Consider the following 23,114-nt stretch of genomic DNA (forward strand, 5'->3'; position numbering starts at 1 on the left):
AATGATTTGGACCAGTGCACAAAGCAAAGTCCATAAAGACATGGATGAGTGAGTTTTTTACCTGCAAATCCATTTGCCAGGACATAAGTTATTATGGCCATTGGAATGCACTAATGCTAAAATGTTAGACGCATCTAGCACCTATGCGTGTTTAGACACGTTAAGCGCACCAAGCATTTTTTCTGCTTTTCAGCTCCTCTCCTGAACACACCTTTGGTGTTTGTTTGTTTTTTCAGCCTGTAATGCTCCTCTTCTAATACACTTGTGAACACCTATGTGTTCATAGGCACACAGGCTTACATAACAGTTCTTTTCAACGTCGGTAAAAGTTGCATTTTTTTAAGCTCTGTGTGTATGAGGCCTTATGTAAATGTTATGAATAGACAATTGGGCAGACAGAAGGTAGATATATAGATAGATAGGTAGATAGATAGAGAGATAGGTAGATAGAGAGATAGATAGATAGATAGATAGATAGATAGATAGATAGATAGATAGATAGATAGATAGATAGATAGATAGATAGATAGAGAGATAGAGAGATAGAGAGATAGAGAGATAGAGAGATAGAGAGATAGATAGATAGATAGATAGATAGAGCTATCTAGACCATACCTAGAACTTTCCTGTTCCTTGATACCTATACAAGGAAAAAAAAATACAAATGTTATTTTCTATTTAAAGTCTATGTATAGCAAGAACTTTTTTTAGGTTTTTGATTACAGAAAGGTTTAAACCCCCACCAGGTTGCTTTCCGCTGTCTGTGTTCAGTTGGAGACATTTATCATAAACAAGTCAGAAGAAATCTCCCAAGTTCTCATAGACAGTTGTCCCTGGAAGAGGTGTCCCCATCTCACCTCTTGCTCTGGAGACAATTCTGAAATTTTGGATTTGTCCCTTTAAATTTTTTTTTTTTTTTTTATCTCGGTAACAATGGTCATTAGTACCAATAGAGGGATGAATATAGAGACAAAATAGAAAGTTAGAGTAATTCCCCCCGATAAACAGCTGTCTCTTGAACAGGTGTGTCCATTGGAAGATTTTCCCCTCACCTCATGTTCTGGAGACAATTTAAAAATTTTGTATTTCCCTTAACTTTATTTTTGGCAATGGTCACCAGTACAAACTAAGAGTGTGAATATTCACAACCAAGAATAAAAACTTGACACAGGATCTAACCCTTCCTCCCCACTCTATCCAAAACTAAAAAAAAGAAAAGGTTTTGCTTTGAGAAACATGTAATGGTTTCCCATTACTCTCTTCTCCCAGTGTCCCCACCATATTGTCCTTACTCATGTTTTTTAGTTGCTTAGAACATAAAGATGTAAGCACCCACCAAAATTCCACTACAGCTATATTTAAGATTCATATATACCCTTAGAACATTGTGTTATGATATACACCCCCCAATCCCCGCCATTTTAAACAAAAAATCTACATTGTGTAGATTTTTGAAAGCAACAATATATTTACTTGGTTTTAAATTTTTAGAATATTTTCCTTCTGCCTAAATTTACACTAATTTCCCCCAATCAACTAATAAGCCAAAATTACATTTTACTAGAAACCCTCTGGTTTATATTATTTATGATCTGTTGTGTTCTCCATGTTTACAGATGTAGATTTACCTCTTGTTTTTATCCAGCAGATGACCAACACCATGAAGATGACCAGGAAGACAACCACCACACTCAGTACAGTCAGTAATATTGGAATGGAGTTACCTGGAATTTGAAAGATACAGGCAGTTAATTGAGATAAGGGGGGGGGGGGGTAATTGTATTTAGCATTTGTAAGTTTGTATCACTTAGCAAAACTAAAGCACAAATCCTGAAGGGAGAAATCCTCATATGGCCCTGAGCTAGACATGTGCACTGACAAAAATGTGTTTGTTTTTGTTTCATTCCTTTTTTTAGCTTTTTTAGAAAATTCGAAAATTTGGAAATTTGAAAATTCTGGCAATTCGGAAATCCGAAAATCAAGATTTTCAAATTTTCTAATTTTCTAATTCCGAATTTCCAAATTTAGAATTTTCTAATTTTCTAATTTCCAAATTTTCTAATTTCCAAATTCCAAATTGTAAAATTTTCGAAGTTCTGAATTTCCAAAATTTTCAAATTTTCAAATTTTGAATTCCAAATTTTTCAAATTTCCGAATTTCAAAATTTTTGAACTTCCGAATTTAGACTTTTCAAATTTCTGAATTTAGAATTTTCGAATTTCCGAATTTTCAAATTTACAAATTTCGAATTTCCAAAAACGTTTAAATTGCAAATTTCCGAATATTTTTGAATTCCGAATTTCCAAATTTTGGAAAATTCTGAATTTTCGAAATTGGAAAATTCAGAATAGTTTACAAAGGCAGATCCCCTGTTCTGCCTCTGTGCACAATGATCCCAGGTGGCACGCTTCCGCATCCCACCCACAATCTCACATGCACGGACCGACATATAGGTACGTCGGTTCGTTCAGGAGAGCCGACCTGCCACTGGTCGACAAGTGGTTAAATATTAAGAAAAAAAATAAGAAAAGCCTTTTTCTATTTTTTTTCTTTCAGCCATTTAGTAGATGTCCCCTACATTTTCATATGTGGTAGGGCAGTGTTCATTTTGATGTCAAATTTCTATTTAGTTTAAGTCATAGTCTTTTGACTAAAATGCTATTTTTTAGTCGTATTTTAGTCATCTCAATTGTTTTAGTTTTAGTCATATTTAGTCGACTAAAATAGTATTAATTTAGTAGACAAAAATATTTTAGTCTGCAAAATTCTGGTAAAAGCTTAAAGAGCTGAGGTGATTAATCTCATTTGAAATGATCAAATTATGACTCATTCTTGTCTTCATTTTATGTTTTATCTTTGTAATCAATGGTTCTGTGAGTATAATACAGATCATTTATATTTATAAAGTGAGAGTTTTATCCATGTAACATTCTTTGAATGGCCTGAAGTGTATTATGCACACAGGGCTATTGATTACACACAGAGAAGGTAAAATAAGGATATGAGATGAATAAATCTCAAGTAGTCATTTTAAATTATGTAGAGTCACTGAATTGCATTTGATGGCAAAACAAAGCCAACAAAGTTAAAATAAAAAAAAAAAAAAAAAAAAATAAAAAAAACAACAACATTATATTAAATCCTTTTCAGCATTTTTTGCATATTTTTATGGTTTTTGAGGATTTTCAGAAAAACAAAAACAAAACTCCCCCCAAGAAATAAACAAAAAGCTACTTGTAAAAACTGAATGGGACAGTAACCCAATACCTTTTTTTTCTATTGTCTAAAAAAGTTCAATTATCAATAAACTACAGCAAAAGCATGCCAAAAAATAACAAGAAAAACAAAAAGCAAGAATAAGAACTGTTGCTGCAATTCTAATAGGCTGCTTTTAATTTTTGATATTTACAGCAATCAGTGCATACCTTTAGTTCTTAAACGTGTTCCAGCGCCGTCCTCTAAGATTGTCCCTATCAGGTTCCCATTCCTCCAGCATTTTCTTATGATCACTCGGCAGTAGAAGGTGGTGTTATCTGGCCCATGGAAGTCTTCCAGGAGAAGATTGGAGCCACCCACCAGTCCGGTCTTGCCCTTGTAATCCGGGTGAATGTAGTCCGGGTTTGGGTGGTAGACATAGTCCTCTCTTGGGTCTCCGATCATCCAGTAGACTTCTGTCCTTAAAATACTGTTCTTATTTTGTACCGTGAAGCTGCAATTGATTGTTGTGGGACGATGGAATTCAACTTCCTGTGACTGAATGATGTTTATGGAATTTGTTTTAGCTATAAATGAAGAACAAAATTTAAGAGTAACATCCTTGCACTGTGTTCAGATCAGGCATATCTAAAGCTTTTTATTTTTTTCAGACTACTTGCCGACCGCCCACAGTGCATTTACGTCATGACTAAGGATGAGCCGAACACCTCCCGGTTTGGTTCGTAGCAGAACAAGCGAACAGGCCAAAAATTTTGACGGGCACACAAACACTGTTAAAGTCTATGGGACACGAACATGAAAAATCAAAAGTGCTAATTTTAAAGGCTTATATGCAATTTATTGCCATAAAAAGTATTTGGGGACCCGGGTCCTGCCCCAGGGGACATGCGTCAATGCAAACATTTTTTTTAAAAACGGCCGTTTTTCGAGAGCAGTGATTTCAATAATGCTTAAAGTGAAATAATAAACATGAAATATTCCTTTAAATATCGTGTCTGGGGGGGTGTCTATAGTATGCCTGTAAAGTGGCGCAGTTTTCCCGTGTTTAGAACAGTACCACAGCAAAATTACATTTCTAAAGGAATAAGTATAATTTAAAACTGATTGTGGCTGTAATGTATTGTCGGGTCCCAGCAATATAGATGAAACTTATTGAAAAAAAATGGCATTGGTCCCCCCCCCCCAGTTAATTACCAAGCACTTTGGGTCTGGTATGAATATTAAGGGGAACCCCGAACCAAAAAGTTAAAAAAAATTGCATGGGGGTCCCCCAAATGCATACCAGGCCCTTCAGGTCTGGTATGGATTTTAAGGGGAACCCTGCACCAAAATCTTTTTAAAAAATAGCATAGGGCCCCCCCAAAATCCATACAAGACAATTATTTGAGCATGCAACCTGGCAGGCTGCATGAAAAGAGGGGGGAGGAGAGAGAGGCCCCCTGAACCGTACCAGGCCACATGCCCTCAACATGGGGAGGGTGCTTTGGAGTAGCCTCCCAAAGCACCTTGTTCCCATGTTGATGGGGACAAGGGCCTCATCCCCACAACCCTTACCCAGTGGTTGTAGGGGTCTGTGGGCGGGGGGCTTATCGGATGAAATTTTTACTGATCGGATCTCCATGAATTTTAATTCAATTCCCCTGCTCTAGGATCTCTGCTAAAAAAATACATATAATGTTTGAAGTAATTTTCTGGCAAAAAATACTAATTTACACTGGTAAATAAAAAGTTCTAGGCCTGATCTTCAAGTGGTTAAACTCCTGTCAGGTTTTTATCTCTGCCTGGGTCTACTATGGGAACACATACCTAATATTTACAGAATGAGAGCAAATCCCCTCTTAAAGTGATACTAAAAGAAATTTTTTTGTTTGATAAAAATAACAAACATGTTACACTTACCTCCTCTGTGTAGTGGTTTTGCACAGAGCAGCCTGGATGCTCCTCTTCTCGTGCCTCTCCCCTTTTTCCTGCTGAGTGGCCCCATAGAAATCAGCTTGACACAGAGCTGCAGACCGGCCCCACCCCCTCTCTATCCTCATTGGTCCACTGACTTTGATTGACAGCAGCGAGAACCAATGGCGTTCTGCTGCGGTCTCAGCCAATGAAGAGGGAGAGCTGGACAGCCAAGTCTCTTGTGGAACATCGCTAGATAGAGATGGGGCTCAGGTAAGTATGAGGGGGGAGCTGAGGGGGGCTGCTGCACACAGAAGTTTTTTTTTATCTGACTGTATAACCTTCTGACTTTACAACCACTTTAAGATGGCCATACAGATTTTCAAACAAATATTGGTATGAAAATTTGTACAAACATTCTCATCTATATATTTCATGACTTGACAGATGTCTTTGGATAGTACCTTTAAAAAAGTTTGTATTTAACATTTGATTTTGGAGTGAATGGACTTTCCTGGAAAAAAAACACAATCACTGTAAGAAATTATTTTATTCTTCAAGATAATGTTTCCATTCTGCTCCTTTGAATTTTGTCATTGCAATAAATAAAATAAAAACTTCCATTGAACTCTGCAAACCATTAGAAAATTGAATAAACATTCTTAAAAAGAAAAATTGCAAACAAAATTCTACTAGTATATGGCCAGCTTTAGACAGTTGACCCCACAATAAGTGTTCCCAATTGTAGATTTCCTATCGTCTCCTGCTCCGTTGACAGCTGTGCAGTTTTAGCATTACCAGTGACAGTGGTCATCAGGGCAAAGAGAGAGGATGAATCTCCCCAGCAGGGAAATAGGCAACAATTAACACCTGACAGGGCTATTAACACTAAGCTCTCTATGTTACCTCCATGATTTTCACCATTGCTTGCCCCAGCTGCTATAACCAAAACCTGGTTAGCTAGTCGGCCCCTTAGTGGTGGCGGAATGCTATCCGTGACACCCATGACAGATATGCATGTTGTTGTAATAAGTAAAACCAATAGGGGTAAGAAGGATCATTTTGGTAATATGAAGTCATTCTTAGACATACCGCATTTATCAGGTGAAAATCATGGGTGCATGTTATACGCCGATCCCCGCTGTCTGTGGGGGTATCAAGAGCACCGCCAACATTGACGTAGCCAAGCCAAGTGTACTGTGTACTCGGCTAGACTCTGCTCCACTCGCAGTGATGCTCAGTCCTGCCTCCTAGCCTTTACATCCTGCCATTGGCCCAGTATTGTATCCATCATAGGAGCCGGGTCAAGGGGTGGGACGGGGGCGTGACTGCGAGCAGAGCCGAGTAGCCAAGTACACAGTACACTCGGCATGGCCCAGTCTATGTCAGCGGCGAGAGGAGCCGAATATCTTGGCGACGGTAGTGGCAAATTCAAAACTCAAACATGCTGCAATTTTGGGCAAGGCTGCAGACGGACACTGGAGAAGGCTAAAGATGGACACTGCAAGGCTGCAGATGGACACTTGGCAAGGCTGCAGATAGACACTTGGCAAGGATGGACGCTGATAAGGCTGCATTGATTGGCATTTAAAATGTACGTTTTTTTCCTTAAACTTCCCTCCTAAAAGCTTTTTTCCTTAAAGGTCCCTTCTAAACTTGGGGTGCGTATTATACATCAATAAATACGATACTTAAAGCGGAGTTCCACCCAAAAGTGGAACTTATGCTCATCGGATCCCCCCCCTCTGGTGCCACAATTGGCACCTTTCAGGGGAGAGGGGGGTGCAGATACCAGTATAATACAGGTATCTGCAACCACATGCGGAAATAGACTCCCGCGGGAGTCACGCCCCTTCCCGCACTCCCCCCGCTGTCTCCTGGGAAACACGAAGGTCTCAGGACATAGCGCGGACCACTTACGACGCGCAGAGTGACTCGCGCATGTACAGTAAGGAACCGGAAAGTAAAACTACAACGCTTCACTTCATGACTCCCCCAATGAGAATGGCGGTGGCAGCAGCCAAGAACTGAGCGATTGCTTGGCTTCGGCTGCCAACATCGCTGGACCCTGGGACAGGTAAGTGTCCATTTATTAAAAGTAAGCAGCTGTAGTATTTGTAGCTGCTGACTTTTAATAATTTTCTTTTGTAGGTGGACTCCCTCTTTAAAGTGTTACTAAACCCACAACAGTAATAGCAGTCTGTATCTGCAGTAAAGCATGTTCATTATACTCACTGTGAAAACTAAGGGGTTAACCCTCTGCACATTGTGTAAAAAGGCTGTTTTTACCTGTCTTCTCTGATCCTACCCTTCTTTCACTATCCCCAATCCATCTGATGATAGAACAGAGTCTTGTGGGCATTCTGCACATTCTCAGTTTGGTGTGTATTGGTAAAGTTTTTTTTTTTTTTTGGAGGGTGCATGTGATCAGCACAGGGCCACTCAGCACTGTCTAGACAGAGGGTCAGGGCTCCTGAAGCCTCATAGGACAGATCAGAATGAAAACTCCTCCTACAAGATTTATCTAGAAACTGACAGAAGTCACAAGACTGCTATAAACTGCTGATGAGAAAAGGTATTTTTTTTTTTTTTCAAATTTATACTTTATTCAAAGGGCAGGGAAGTATGGAGCAAAACATGTAAATGGTACAATGAACCAATAGGTATACAAATAGATCAATGCAGTAACGGGTGAGCTATACAACATGCACATGTGGTACTTCAACCTACAGAGCAGAGAAACAGGAACATCCAACATCTCGGGCCCGTCTAAGCAATTCCCTCCATAGCTCCACAGTAAAGAGCCTGTCCCGTCATGGCATCTCCAGTTCCGTACCGTAAAGGCCAAAGGCCCTTACCAAGATTATTCCAGAAGCACTAGTCAGCACCATAAATCCCACCCCGATTTTCAAACTTATATATAGAGAGGATATTTTGAGCGTGGAGGACACTCTAATGTTCACTCCAAGCCCAAAATCTTAAACAAGAGCAGAGAGAAATGTTAGAAATAGAGACAAGAATTAGCTAGGAAATTAGACACAAGAAAATGGGGGGTAAAAGGTGTGAAAGCGAAAGAGGGGGGAGGGGTAGGGTGGGGGTGGAGTCCATGGGGGCAGGACAGCCCCCCTGTATCGAGCACCAAGTGCCGGGCTCCAAGTTCTCCGAGATGGTATGTACGTTCTGTCAGTGATTCATACCCGGGGAATATCCTCAACTACTCGGGGCATCCCCATCCAGAAGGGCCCTGCCCTCCCTTGAGAATATAAATATGTTCCATCCTGACCATGTCTTAATGAATTGTTCGTTCTGTCCCCTGTTCATCAGGATTAAATCTTCCATTCTCTTGATGACCTCTACCCTTCTCAGCCACATACCAATTGTCGGTGGATGCGTGTTTTTCCATCACAGTGGGATGCACGCTTTGGCGGCATCCAGTAGATGCCGAAGCAAGGAAGTCTGATATTTCTTGCGGGACATATTCGTGGCATGAAGGAGAAAAAAGGCAGGGCCATCCGGAACAGGACTGTCAGTAAACTTTGAAATCGTTTCCCCAACTGTCTTCCAGAACCGCTCCAAAAGAGGGCAGGACCAGAAGACGTGGAAAATCGTACCCTCTTCCCTCCGACATCTCCAACATCTGTCTGATGATGTCGGAAAAAACCGGTGCAGCTTCGCCGGGGTATTATACCATCTGGTTACAATTTTAAAGTTAGTCTCCTGTGTTCTTGAGCAGATGGAAGATTTGTGTGTGAAATATAAGATATTTTGTTTTTGGCGTGTCGAAAATCTGCACCGCATATCCCTCTCCCAGGCCCCCAGACAACTCGGACCACTGTCATCCGGTGCCACGATCAGTATGTGATATGTGGCAGATAGGGCATGGGGCATGGCACCTCCCTCCGAGCAATAAGCTTCATAGGAGGTCAAACTTCGGTTGAAACTGTCAGGGGGAGCCAGGGACCTCAAAAAATGATTCAGCTGAGTTGCTTTCCAAAAATCTAGTTTATAGGGGCCCTCCGGGTCCATTAGGTCAGTGGTAGTTGCCCATTTGCCCCCCTTAAAAAAGTGGGACGCCTGGTAGATCCCAGACGTCCTAAGGGAACGGAACGCTGGGTCCGTGACCCCGGGAGAAAACTCCGGGGTCCCTAGAAACGGGCGGAGTGGGGAAGTCTGCGATACAAGCCCAGCGCTCACAAAAAGAGACGCGCAGATGCGTGAGGTTATTCCTATAAGAGGATGGTTTTTCACCCTGTTTGGTAATCTACTGTGGCACCAAGGAGCCCTGTTCAGTGCCACCCCCGTTTGGGCTTGTTCCAACTGGATCCACAGTTTGGTATCATGATGTCTGTTCCAGTCTATCAGTCTGGTCAGATGGGCGGCCTGATAGTAGCTACGGAGATCTGGTATCGCTAATCCTCCCTGCTGTTTCGGTCAGGTCAGTTGTCGGTAGTTAAATCTCGGTCGTTTATGAGCCCAAATAAAGTCAGATAATAACGCCCTGGTCTGTAAAAAGTAGTGAGAGGGGATATTGACCGGCAACGCTTGCAGAAGATAGAGAAACTTAGGCAGGATGCATATCTTGACGATGTTGCATCTGCCCAGCCAAAAGTGCAGACCCTTGTTCCATTTAGCAAGCAGGGCACGAATTGTCGACAGTAATGGGGGGAAGTTTAAAACATATACTTGGGATATAGTTGGCGGAATATACGTTCCCAAATATTTCAGGGCCGTAGGGGTCCATTTGAATTTAAAATCCTGATGGAGCCTTGCTATAAGACCCTGGGGAAGACCTATGCCCATTGCCTCAGATTTATGAAAATTAATCTTCATATTGGAGATGTCACCATACTCCCTGAATTCCTGCATCAAATTGGGGAGAGAAATTGTTGGGTTGGTCAGGGAAAATAGCATATCATCTGCATATGCAGCAATTTTGTATTGCTTGTCTCCCACTGGAATCCCCATAATGTTGGAATTGGCTCGCACCTTACGTAGAAAAGGTTCCAGCGACAGGACGAAAAGGAGAGGGGACAACGGGCATCCCTAGCGAGTGCCATTGTGTATCTCAAAGGGTTCGGACAGAACCCCATTAACCTGGACCCGGGCTGTCGGGTTAGAGTAAATAGAGCCAATCCAATTCAGTAGCCTCTCGCCAAAACCCACATGACGCAAAACGCAAAGTCATGAATCTCCAGTTCACCCTGTCGAAGGCCTTCTCCGCGTCCGTCCCCAGAAAGACACAGTTGGTCCTGATGTCATTGGCTATATGTAAGAGGTTAGAACCCTGACCGTATTGTCTCGTGCTTCCCTGGTGGGCACGAAGCCCACCTGGTCCAGGTGGATCAGTGACGGGAGAAGGCCTTGTATTCTGGATGCCAGTAATATCGTAAATATCTTAAGGTCCGTGTTGAGTAGTGAGATTGGCCTATAACTACTACATTGTGAAGGGTCCTTTCCCTCCTTAGGGATTACCGTGATGTGGGCAAGCAGGGATTCCCTTGGAAATGTCTGTGTTGTCCCCAACGAGTTGAAGAATTTAAGCATAAAGTTCCCCAATGACGGTAGCAACATTTTATAGTATAGGGCCGTGAACCCATCTGGTCCCGGGGCCTTCCCTGTCTTCGCCGCCCCTACCGCCGCCTGCAACTCCTTCTGGGTAACAGGTTCATCTAGTGCCCTACTTACCTCCTCTGACAGCTTGGGCATATCGGAAGCGGACAGATAATCATCAATATGGGTGTGAGAGAGGGCGGGAGTCTGTAAGTTATACAGAGACCCATAAAATTCTTTAAATTCCCCCGCTATCTCCCACGGGAGGGTAGCTTTCCGGTTGTGGGGGGTCTTAATATGGGGGACGTAACTCGCAAGCGCTTGATCTTTTAACGTTTGAGCTAGGATTCTACCGCACTTATTGCCAGACTCGTATGAGATTCGTCGGCATTTTTGTAAGGCTGCCTTGGCTTGGGATTGCGTTAAGTCGGTAATTTTATTCCGAAGAAGCCTGATTTCCGTTTCGCCTGCTGTAGTCTGGATGTGCTTATGCCTAGCCTCAGCTAGATGCAGGTCACTAAATAATGCTTTCACCCGTGCCATGCGTATCTTCTTGATGCGCGCCCCATACTTGATCAGTACCCCACGGATAACCGCCTTATGTGCCTCCCACACTATTCCTGGGCTGCTGTCAGGGGTGTCATTAATAACAAAATAATGCTCTAATTCCCTGACCACATCCTGGAGCACCTCCTTGTCCTGCAGCAGGCTTTCATTCAACTTCCACGTCCGTGTCTTGGCGGTATCGCCGTCCGTTAGGGAATAGGAGATTAAAATGGGGGCATGGTCTGACCACGTTATTGGTTCAATAGAGGCGTCTCTAAGAGCATGCAAGTGGTCGTGAGGGATGAAAAAGTAATCAATTCTGGAATACTGTCTATGGGGCGTAGAATAGAATGTATAATCTCTCTCTGACGGGTGGAGTAACCTCCACGCATCGATCAACTGTGCTCTGTGTATGGAACGTGCAATGCGATGCCTGACACTTGGGGTAATGGAGGAGTGTCCGGAGGATGTATCCTCCGTAGGTATCAACGGTATATTGAGATCCCCTGCTACTATCAATTGGCCTGAAACAAACGTCTGTAGAGTAGTCAGCGTCTTGGAAATAAAATGGTCTTGGCTGGAATTAGGTGCGTATATGTTCGCAAACGTAACAGCTACTCCCCCAATTGTGCCCTTAAGAAACAGGAATCTACCTTCCTGATCCATTTTTACTTCTGAACATTTCCAGGGGACATGTCGAGCAATTAAAATAGAGACACCTCTGGACTTAGAAGTCCCATTGGTGGAGTGATACACAGTCGGATACAAATTGCTCCACAAGAAGGGCAGGCTCCCACTTCGGAAATGGGTCTCTTGGATCAAAGCCAGGTCTACTTTAAGCCGGCGTAGATCCTGCAGAAGCATACGCCTCTTTTCCGGGACATTTAAACCCCTCGCATTCAGGGAGAGGATCTTCACTGCTTCCATGGCCCCCGGGAGAGGGTCCAAGGGAGGGGACTGGGGTAGGGGCTGGGAAAAGGGTGGAGGGGGGGATTACAGGGAAAGTAAGGAAGGAAAGAAAAAAAGAGAAACAAAGGGATAGACTGAGAGAAGATGGAATGAGAAAAAGGTAATTAGCTGATTCTCAGATGGAGAACAGCGCGGTACTAAATTTACAGCACAATAGTGCTATTACGCCCACCAGCATAAAACCGGTAATCGGGCGCAGTCCTATGTGGGGTTGGGGAAAGCAATGACCAACGGGTAGGCAACCCGTCCTCCCCCTCCCCAGACTATGACTAGTAATGATAAATTGACTGTATCGACAGCTACAATAACAGAAATATACAACATGAAGACAATACAAGTTCCTAACAGATAACAGACAACAGATTACTTTACAACATTGTTTACTAACACTGGGCCAAATGCCGCTAAGAGAACCAAAGTGACCCCATCACCCTGAAAACACTCCCATACTTTAAAAAAATTTTTGGAGCAGGTAAACATCTCCCCATCCCCCCAGGGGGGAAAAATATAAAACAAGAAAAAAAAAAAAAATTAAAATAAAAATATTTTTGCCAACCCCCCCTTCAGAACTGAAACTCCGTCTAGATCAAACATGCCCCGACCTCTTAACTCCGGACTCAGCCCTGCAGAGAAAAGGTATTTAGCAGTTTATATTTACTAGAACTATTGCATTTCCATGTTGTGTGTACTATGGGAGACTAGATATAGTGAATGCAGGCGCTTGGGTTTAGTAACACTTTAAAGGGATTTAGTCAATTTTACTTTACAAATCATCTTTGTTCTACACTGTATACATGACAAAGTGTTCACAGAGCACTATGGATTATCTAAAGAGATAGCCAAGCAGCAGTAACATCCTTTCAGACACTCCAGGGGCTGGTTCACACCATAGAGATATGTCTAGACATGCGTGTTTTTTGGGCATTCCCACGTGTTGCATTTTGGACGGTCCATTCATTTTAATGGGCTGCCAAATATGTGGGAACATGCAAAAAGTACCGCAGGCACAATTTTTATAATTGTGCTACACCAACCCACTTGGTATTGCAGTACCATATGTTTTGGTGACTGCAAATGCACCCATGTTTGCTAGATGTGTGGGGAGTGCAATTAAGAATTAATAGCACCCACAAGAATCTACAGAACGCACTACAAGTAGCGTGCACAAGCCCTAAAACCTAAATCAGAGCTGTAGAGAAGGTGCAGAACAAGGAGTCACTTTTCTGATTCACTTGTGTGTAAATTACAGCTTGATCTATTGAGCAGCTGTTGCCCATCTATAGAGGGCACATGGGCATTGCCCCCCCCCCCATCCATGCATCTGGCCCCCTGATCTACATAGCAGAGCACCAGATTATAGATTCCAATGGGGGAAGTGTTTTTTTTGAAGCACATGATTAAAGCCAGAGGCTCTATAAGGCTTCAAAAAAGGGTGGACGCGGGCGCAGAGCATTGCACCCTGATCCCACTCAGTTGTGTGACACTAGTGAATGAATATTCGCTATTGCCACGCACTGATCCTCCTACCAGCCAATCAAGAAGCAGGTCTGAGACTCGTCCCCCGATTGGCTGAAAGGACAGGTGATCCTATTGGGCGCCTAGAAGGAGGGAGGAGCGGCACAGCGGAAGCGGCTGTGTTAAATACAGGCAGAAGACACATAAGAACGCTTACCACCCATAGAAGGCTGCTGGCAGCTGGAGCCTGCAACCTGCCCGCTGACTGCTGGACCCCGCAACCCGCCTGCAGGAACCCGACCACCACCCACCTGCAAGATAGGGGAGGTACTGCCAACTGACGAACCAACGGAGGAAGGTGGTTGTTTGTTGCCCACTCCCACCACAAAATACTCCAGCCCCCACTGCTATTGAGCACTGTAAACAACTACATTTTTGTAACATGAGGCATGGAGAAACTGGAAAGCAATGCTTATTATTTACCTACCTAAAAAAGGAAAATATATATTTTTTTAAAGTGAATATTTTAGCCCTGACCTTTGGATATAAAGAACACATATTTTTACATGTTAGTATTTTTTTTCTATCACTATGTGTCTCCTCCATTTAAAAAATAAGTAACAATAAATGCAAAAAATGTACTTATAATTTGAAGTTCTGGTCCAGGATGGTTAGATGATGTTTTTCCATTGCTTGTAGAAGTTTCTATTTCCCACCAATAGGATCCTTGGTGTTTACGATTCACTTTATTTATTTTGAAGGATAAAATAGAATCCTTGAACAAGCAGCTTTGTGTAGGTGTCCCCGGTCCTATATGACAGGCAGTAATGTTGGGTAAAGTATTTTCATTCCTAATTCTAATACGACTGAGAAGTGTCACATTTTCTCCAGGAGCAGCAAAGATAACCGGAATCGTCTCCACACCGGGTTCATATTCACCTGATGGATTCAACAAAATGATTCAATTATACGGCAATGTACAGAGCAAAAATAGCAACTTCTACTGCAATGTTTTTTTTTATAAGCCGCCACCAAGAGCTGTTGTTGACCGGGGGGAACGGAGGAGGACGGGGGGAACCAGAGGAGCACACAGGAGGACACAGAGAGGAGCAGGGGGAGGACACAGGGGACATTCGGGGATGATTGGTGCGGTGGCGGGGAAAGTTATAATCACCCTGTGTGACTTTCATTAAAGCAGCTAAAAGCCACAGAGGGGAGAGAAGGAGAATCGACTGTCAGCTGCTTTAATGAAAGCCACACAGGGAGGTCGGTGATTATAACTTTCCCCGCCACCGCACCGATCATCCTTAAGTGTCCAGGTATCAGACTAGGCATCGGAAGCATTTGCCAGTGCCACGAGTACTCCTGCAAATACTCAGTATTGGGACTGATACTAGTATCGGTATCGGGACAACCCTAGTTGATACCCAATAAAGCTTTGTTATATATTTTTTACAATTAGTCCTTGAATGACTTGGTATCGGGGATGTGATTGCTTTGTTCCGATTTGGCAAGTTGCCAATACTTTTTATTATTATTTTATTCTTTTCCATTTTACAAGACATCATTTATTAAAGAATAGTCCAGAAAAGGAGAGACATGGAGCAGAGCTTCAGAAGGATGAATGATCTATTGGGCTTTCAATTCCTTCAGTCTTCCGATGGCGGATTTCAATGTGACAGTCGAGGTGGTGTGGTCCAGATGCCTCCAGCTACAATTTTCATGCAAGAACTACAGATTCCTACAGCCTTCCTCTTTGTTTTGGTCTTGCCACAGAAGGAGCAGGTATACTTGGCGTGTTAGCTGATTTCTATTTTCTTCATCATCTTCCTTAGGGAAGCACCATAACGGGTCCCATATTTACCCACATTGCCAACCTTCTTGGTGTGTTTGGCCATCTTTCTCTAGGACCCGAGCGGAAAGGGGCGGCAATACTTTTTAACCTTTTATGTGCAATATATAGACTGTACAGTTTGGATAAATAAACAGTTTTTTTTTACCGCTATGCCTGGGGTTCGTAAAGAACAGTCTAGAAAAACAGACAAGGAGCAGAACTTCAGAAGGATGAATGATCTATTGGTCTTTCAATACCTTTAGTCTTCCGATGGTTGATTTCACGGTGACGGCCGAGGTGGGGTTGTAGGTTCAGGCACCTCCAGCTACAATTTCCATGTAAGAACTGCAGCGCCAGATTCCTACAGCCTTTCTCTTCATTTTGGTCTTGCCACAAAAGGAGCAGCTGTACTTAGTGTGTTGGCTGATTTTAATTTTCTTGACCATCTTCCTTAGCGAAGCACCATAACGAGTCCAAAATGTACCCGCAATGCCGACCTTCTTGGTGCGTTTGGCCATCTTCCTCTAAGGGCGGCAATACTTTTTAACTTTTTATGTTCAATATATTGGCTATACCATTTGGATAAATAGCAATTTTTACCGCTAGGCCTGACCTTTGGGTGACCTTGGAGATAACATGATGCGCTACTGAATGCCTTTGTTTGGTGGATTCCTCAAACACGTTCATATGAGTAGTGAGCTACCTATAGTGGATCTTCTCATAAGCCATCATTCAATGTGTGACCCTGGAGACCTTATTGTGTGTTTGCAGTGGAAATCGAAATGCACATCAGAGGGTTGGATATGAGCTTATAAGGAGGCAATTGGGAAGGATTTGTTAGATCGCTTAGATTGGACAACTCCATTGTTAAGCTGTTATGTTCTACTTAAAGTGGTTGTAAAGTCTCCACAATAAACTCCCATGACAGGTTGTCAGGTACTCACCAAAGCCGAAGTGCTGAGAGCAGCTTCCCTTGCAGCTGGGTGCACAGTACCCCTGAGGGTGGAACAGTGGGTACAGGGCACGGAGAGGCACGGGTTGCCAGCAGGTGACTAGTATGCAGCAGGTCTTCTGAAGGAAGAGATGCCCGTGCAGAAGATCTTGGAACTGGTAGAAGTAAACGCCTGCCAGGGGTTCTAACACCTGGAGTGAAGGCCGAGGGTCAAACACAGGTATCAGTCCATGAGACAGAGGATATTGCAGAGGCAGGCTGATGGTCAAACACAGGTATCAGTCCGTGAGACAAAGGATATTCCAGAGGCAGGCCGAGGGTCAAACACAGGTATCAGTCCGTGAGACAAAGGATATTCCAGAGGCAGGCCGAGGGTCAAACACAGGTAACAGTCCGTGAGCCAGCAAGGCTAAGTGCAGAAAGTCCGTTTAAACAAGCCAGGGGTCAGATCAGGAGAGAATCAGAGTGGTCTTCAAGCAAGCCGGGTCACAACAGGAAGTGGTCAACAGGAACAGGAAACAGGAACACAGGTGAGCTGAGGAGACAAACCAGCAAAGACACAGAGCACATTGATGCCTTTTATAGGACTGTCAGGCCAATCAGGTAAGGCCCATAGCCGTGTGCATAGGTTTGCACATGCGTGTACGACATTGTATCGTATCACGCATATGCATGCGTCGTTGTGCAGCTCTGGTTGAAGTCTGGTGATTCTCTGACACAGGTTCTCTTATGGGGAATAGTAATGGCACTGTGTTTTATTATCAACAATATCATCACTAAATCCATTTTCACAGCAGTGCTTCTGTGCAGGCACATGGTTTTCTCAGATTTTTCTCCCAAGCAGAGGGACTCCGGTGGGAGTGGCTCACATTCCTCTGCTGGTTTAGTTTCAGTTTCAGGAGAGGAGGGTAAAGGAGGGGTGAAGGGAGAAGAAGAGGGAGGGGCTTTACACAGACCATGGAAATGACAGGAAGGGAGGGGGAGAGGGGGAGATAGAGATGCTGGAGGGAGAGCAGGATGATGGAAGGTCAGTTTACTGACAGGAACAGGCAGGATCAAACAGGCATTATACTGTATAGAAAAGGATTGACTGGCCAATCAATTGCAGAAAGGATCAATTCATCAATCGTAGAAAGGATTGGTTGATTGATTGCATGAAGAAAGGATTGATTGATCGCAGGAAGGATCAGTCTATCGATCACTGGCCACCAATGATCGGGAATGATCAGGAATCATTGGCTTCTTGCAAAAAGGATCAAAGGAACGGTTGCTTGAATTAAGTATCAAACGCTCACAGGAAGTATTGATTGGTTGATCGCAGGAAGCATCGGTCGGTTGCTCACAGGATCAAAGGATCAATTAAAGGAAGGAACGATTGATCACAGGAAAGATTGGTCGATCGGTCATAGGAATCATCAGCCAATCGCAAAAATTATCAAAGGAACAGTTGATCGAAGGAAGGATCAAGCGATCACAGCAAGCATCAAATAATCAATTAAAGGAAGGAACAATCAATCGCAGGAAGAATCAATTGCAGGAGGGTTGGCTAGTCAATCGCAGGAGGGAGCAGTTGCAGGAAAAATCTGTCAGTCAATCAACAACAGAAAGCATTTGTCCATTGATCGCAGTAAGAATTGTTTAATTGATCGCAGGAAGGATTAATCGATTGCAGGAAGGAAGGAAGGATCAATTGATTCAAGTAAGAAAGTATCGTTTGATCATTTACAGGAAGGACCAGTCAATCAAATTGTAGGAAGGATCAGTCAATCAATTCCATGAAACATTGTTGGATTGATCGCAGATTATTTTTTTCAATCGATCGCAGTAAGGATTGTTCGATCAATCACAGGGAGGATCGTTCAATCAACCACAAGGAGGATCTTTTGATTGATCGCAGGAAGGATCGTTCGATAGATCACAGGAAGGATCGTTTGGTCGATTGCATGAAGCACCAGTAGATCGGAAAAATCCTTTAAAGTGGTTGTAAACCCTTACAAACCACTTTGACCTACAGGTAAGCCTAGATTAAGGCTTACCTGTAGGTCCAAGAAATATCTCCTAAACCTACACGATTTAGGAGATATTTACTAAAAGACAGTCACCGCGGAGCGCAGGCACACTATCGCTGTTAGCATCATGCCCCTGCCAATGGCGATATGCCGTTAGTGGTGGCTCCTGTGCGCATGCGCAGTAGTGACATCATCGCTGCTCTGGTGCTGTGAGTGGCCAGAGCAGCAAAACCCGGATTCGGTGACCGAATTATGAGGCTTAAAAAGAGGGAAGTCTGGTGGATCAATAGATTGGACTCATTAAAGTGGTTGTAAACCCTTACAAACCACTTTGACCTACAGGTAAGCCTAGATTAAGGCTTACCTGTGGGTCCAAGAAATATCTCCTAAACCTATACGGTTTAGGAGATATTTGCCCGAAGACAGGCATGCGCCGTAGACAGCAGCGCGCAGGCGCACTGATTGCGGCATCATCAATGAAGAAGATGCCACGCAATGCCACGTGTGTCGGCTCCCGTGCGCATGCGCGGGAGTGACGTCATGGTGGCTTCGCCGAATGACAGCGGCGGAGCTGCGAGACCCCACCGCGAAGATGGATGCTCCGGACTACAGGGGACAGCGGTGACTTCGCTGGCTCCTGTGTCAGGAAAGTGACACATAATGGGCTACTATGTGATGCATAGTAGTCCATTATGCTTTACCTTTGCAGGGAGACAAAGAAGAAGTAAACCCATCAGGGTTTACTTCCTCTTTAAATCGTTGCTTATAGAGATTTTTACGTACCATAGTTTGGTGCCGCTCCACAGGCAGATACAATTTTAAAGTGTGTCATGTTTGGTATCTATGTACCCAGCATAATATCATCTTTTTTATTTTAACAAACGGACAGGAATCGGATCGCATGGTGTGAACACCCATGCGATCCGATTCTGCTGCGGACCAAAAAAAGGGTCCTGTGCGAGTTTGGAGAGGGTGCGATGCGAATTCAGCCATACTATCTGTATGGCTGAACTCGCATCGCACAGAGATCGGATGTGATTTGCACTGCAGTGCGGTGCGAATCACATCCGGGTCTCCTAGCCGCAGCAGTGTGAACCCAGCCTGATATAGTGTAGCTTTTCCAAAAAAGTTGTAACACCCACCATTTTATTCTCTAGGGCCTCTGCTAAAAATATATATATATATATATATATATATATATATATATATATGTATATATATATATATATATATATATATATCTTGCTACACCCCGCACTGCTCTACAGTAAGGATACACTGAAAAGGGGGTAGACATCTTGTTACACCCACTGCAGTTTTTCATTTTATACTTATTTTTTAATAATGTGACATCTAATGATGCTAAAAAATATTGCTTCCGTATAAAAGTCACATTTGCAGACAATGTTGAATTTTAAAAGCAGCTGCAAGCCTGTTGATCTCATAGGTTTGCTGATCTGACAGAAGTTTGCTGCTTTTAAAATTCAACATCTAACCAGTCAGATGGAGTTCTAAGTACTGTATTTTACTATATAAACTCACTTTACTGGTAAAAATATGTATAAAATGGAAAACTGCAGTGGGTGTAACAAGATGTCCACCCCCTTTTCAGTGCATCCTTACTGTAGAGCAGTGCGGGGTATAGCAAGATGGCGGTGACTAAAGGTCACTTCCGTTACACATTCTGGCGGGCGCTTAATCTGATGAATCATATGGGAAAGTTACGCATGCGCAGTGCGAAATTTCTCAGCAGAACGCCACTTCCCTAGCCAAATGTGATGGGTCGTCAAATGTAACAAAACAGAGGTATGTTACCTGACCACGCTATCAGAGATAAGCAGTCATGATAAATGTGGTCATTTTACAGAGGGGAAGACAGGAACAGGCAGGATCAATCAGGTATTGTAGAGCATAGAAAGGAACAACTGACATGGTAAAAGCACTTTGCTATATCTCGTGCCTTAAAAGGAGCGTTTTTTTATTTATTTTTTAGGGTTACAACTACTTTAATGCTTTATTTTTTTTATTTTTTGTAAGCTGATAAAAAGTTATTGAAACGGAAAAAAATTGTCCGACATTAAAAAGTTATTTTTTTACTTACCTTTTACCAAAACTTGAGTGCCACCTGGATTCTGCCATTGCTCTGTCTTGTCTGCAAATGTGACTTTTATACGGAAGCAATATTTTTTAGCATCAGTAGATGTCACATTATTTATAGTTATGGTTGCATTTCTGAGCTTGGGATCCAGATACACATTTAGTCTTCCCGTATAGTTGGAGGATATTTTGGGGGTTTTTGTGTCGTTATAAATTTCCTCATTTTCTCCTCCACAATAATCCATGCCAGGTGATGCTTTTACTACGATATTTACAGACTGGGTTTCGTTCTCTGGAAATGCAATCTGGCAGGGGATTGTTATTGCTCCTCCAACCACGGATTCCATTCTTCCAGGCTGATCAATGCAGTGTTGTGCTGAAGTTTCATGGGGCCGATCTATGAAAAGAACACATCGGGATTATCACTCAGGGGAGAAAAAAGAACGTCGAGAGCTCATATTTTTCAAAGGTGAACATTTTCTTTAACCTCTTGCTTACCGGGTACTTTCACCTCCTTCCTGCCCAGGCCAATTTTCAGCTTTCAGCGCTGTCACACTTTGAATGACAATTGCGCGGTCATGCAGCACTGTATCCATATGACATTTTTATCTTTTTTTTTTACACAAATAGAACATTCTTTTGGTGGCATAATTACCACTGGGGTTTTTATTTTTGGCAAAAAAAAAGAAAACATGAAATACATTTTTACAGAATTTTTTTTTTTTTAGTTTCTGTTATAAAATTATGTAAATAAGTAATTTTTCTGATGGGCGGCAGTGATGAGTCTGCACTGATGGGCACTGATATGCTGCAATGAAGAGGTGGCACTAATATGCCACACTTATGGGCACTGATGGGCGCTGAAAGGCAGCACTGACTGACATTACTGCTGGGCACAGATTAGCATCGCTGATGGGCACAAATTGGCATCAGTGAAGGGGAATGATGAGCAGCACTTATGGGCAGTGAAAGGCAGCACTGGCTGGCATCACTGAGGGGCACAGATTGGCATCACTGATGAGCAGCACTGAAAGGCAGCACTGACTGGCATCACTGACTGGCATCACTGCTGGGGACAGATTGGCATCACTGATGAGCAGCACTGATGGGCACTGAAAGGCATCACTGACTGGCATCACTGATAGGCACAGACTGGCATCCCTGCTGGGCACTGTTGGGGCTGCACTGGTGATTAGTGTCCTGATTAGCTGTACAGGTCTCCCCTGTAAGAAAATGCCACTGATCAGCTCTCCTCACACTCTGTTAGTGTGAGGAGAGGAATGCCGGTAACTGGCATTTCCTTGTTTACAAGTGATCAGTTGTGATTGGACACAGCTGATGACATGTGTAAAGAGTCTGGTCATTTGGCCTTTTACCAGGATCATGATATGCCATGTCCTGGGAACAAAGCGCAGCACTGATCGCTGTGCCAGGTGTCCCTGCGGGCTCACAAGTGCGGCATCAGAAGCCTCCTTACTTCAGGAGCCTCATCCCCCCTTACATCAGAAGCAGAGACCATAGGCATCCCCTGCTGACCCTAATCATCAATCAGTTACATATTTAGTAAGGTTGAATAAAGACACCAGTCCATCCTGAGTGAGTGTCTACAATTGTCCCTATCCCTGTACATTGCACACTCACATCGGTCCCTACCCTCAAGGAGCCCACAATCCAAGGTCCCCATTCATATACTAGGGCCAATTTTTGGACAGAAGCCAATTAACCTTCCTGCATGTCTTTGGAGTGTGGGAGGCAACCGGAGTACCCAGAGGGAACCCACGCAGGCACAGGGAGAACATGCAAACTCCAGGCAGGTAGTGTCGTGGTTGGGAATCGAACCAGTGACCCTTTTTACTGCTAACCACTACGACGCCCCAAACTGATGTACAGTTCTCATTGAGGATACACCAGTGACCCGAGCTACAGGCCAAATAAAATCTTGTAGCGGGCTGGATGTAACCTGCAGGTCCTAGTCTGGAGATACCCGGTCTATTCCAAAAAATATTTGGGTTTTTATTTTTTATTATATAAATTTAAAAAGACCGAACATTTAGAAAAAATAGTTTCTATTTTCTGTTATAAAACTGTAGCAGATGACATTTAGGACAAAGTGTCATTCATGTGTAAATTTCGTTTTTGCCTCAGAACGGTAATGGGGTTCTGAGGGGTAATTATGTAGGTTAACTTTGACATCAGTTTGGCTGGGCTGTGTTAGAAGTTCTACTTGGTCATGTGTACAGTGAGGTGCACCTGACAGGCCAGAACCAGGCCTGGTTGGACGTTTTGGGTATCAGCTTCCTTGGAGCCAATCAGTGGGTGTGCCAGGCCCTGCTGAGGAGTCTGGGGAGGGATACTTAAGATGTGGAGGTCACGTGTGACAGGTGGATCGTTCGTGAGGCCCTAGCGGTCTGTTCCTGTTGGCTGGACCGGGATAGCCCCACGAGGGGTCCCGGTCACGGGAGCGTTCGTCGCTACGCAACATGCTTCGGTTGACTAACCACAATAGACCCATCTGGTCTGGGGTAGGGATCCGTCTGTCCTGAGTCTCGGAACTGGCTGGTCTGAGGCGCAGTAACTGAGGGAGGATTCAAG

General features: G+C 43.4%; 1 protein-coding gene and 2 pseudogenes across 1 annotated transcript in view; all 3 read right to left on the reverse strand.

The window, feature by feature from the left end:
• LOC143963821 (uncharacterized) overlaps nucleotides 1–14,563 on the reverse strand; it is a 31,091-nt gene extending 16,528 nt beyond the window's left edge. Inside the window, exons 1-4 of the mRNA XM_077473554.1 lie at nucleotides 14,273–14,563; nucleotides 3,427–3,783; nucleotides 1,629–1,724; nucleotides 616–640 (exon numbers count right to left, since the gene is read on the reverse strand). Of these exons, the coding sequence (XP_077329680.1) occupies nucleotides 616–640; nucleotides 1,629–1,724; nucleotides 3,427–3,661 (356 nt within the window). The 5' untranslated portion in view covers nucleotides 3,662–3,783; nucleotides 14,273–14,563. The remainder of the gene's footprint in view (nucleotides 1–615; nucleotides 641–1,628; nucleotides 1,725–3,426; nucleotides 3,784–14,272) is intronic.
• A 696-nt stretch (nucleotides 14,564–15,259) lies between these two features.
• LOC143963822 (large ribosomal subunit protein eL43 pseudogene) lies at nucleotides 15,260–15,533 on the reverse strand (annotated as a pseudogene).
• Nucleotides 15,534–15,703: 170 nt separating this feature from the next.
• Nucleotides 15,704–15,985, reverse strand: LOC143963823 (large ribosomal subunit protein eL43 pseudogene; annotated as a pseudogene).
• Nucleotides 15,986–23,114: the final 7,129 nt, after the last annotated feature.

Source organism: Lithobates pipiens, unplaced genomic scaffold, assembly GCF_037356315.1.
Source record: "Lithobates pipiens isolate NorthernLeopardFrog02 unplaced genomic scaffold, aLitPip1_a1.2 Scaffold_8, whole genome shotgun sequence".
NCBI classification, from domain to species: domain Eukaryota; kingdom Metazoa; phylum Chordata; class Amphibia; order Anura; family Ranidae; genus Lithobates; species Lithobates pipiens.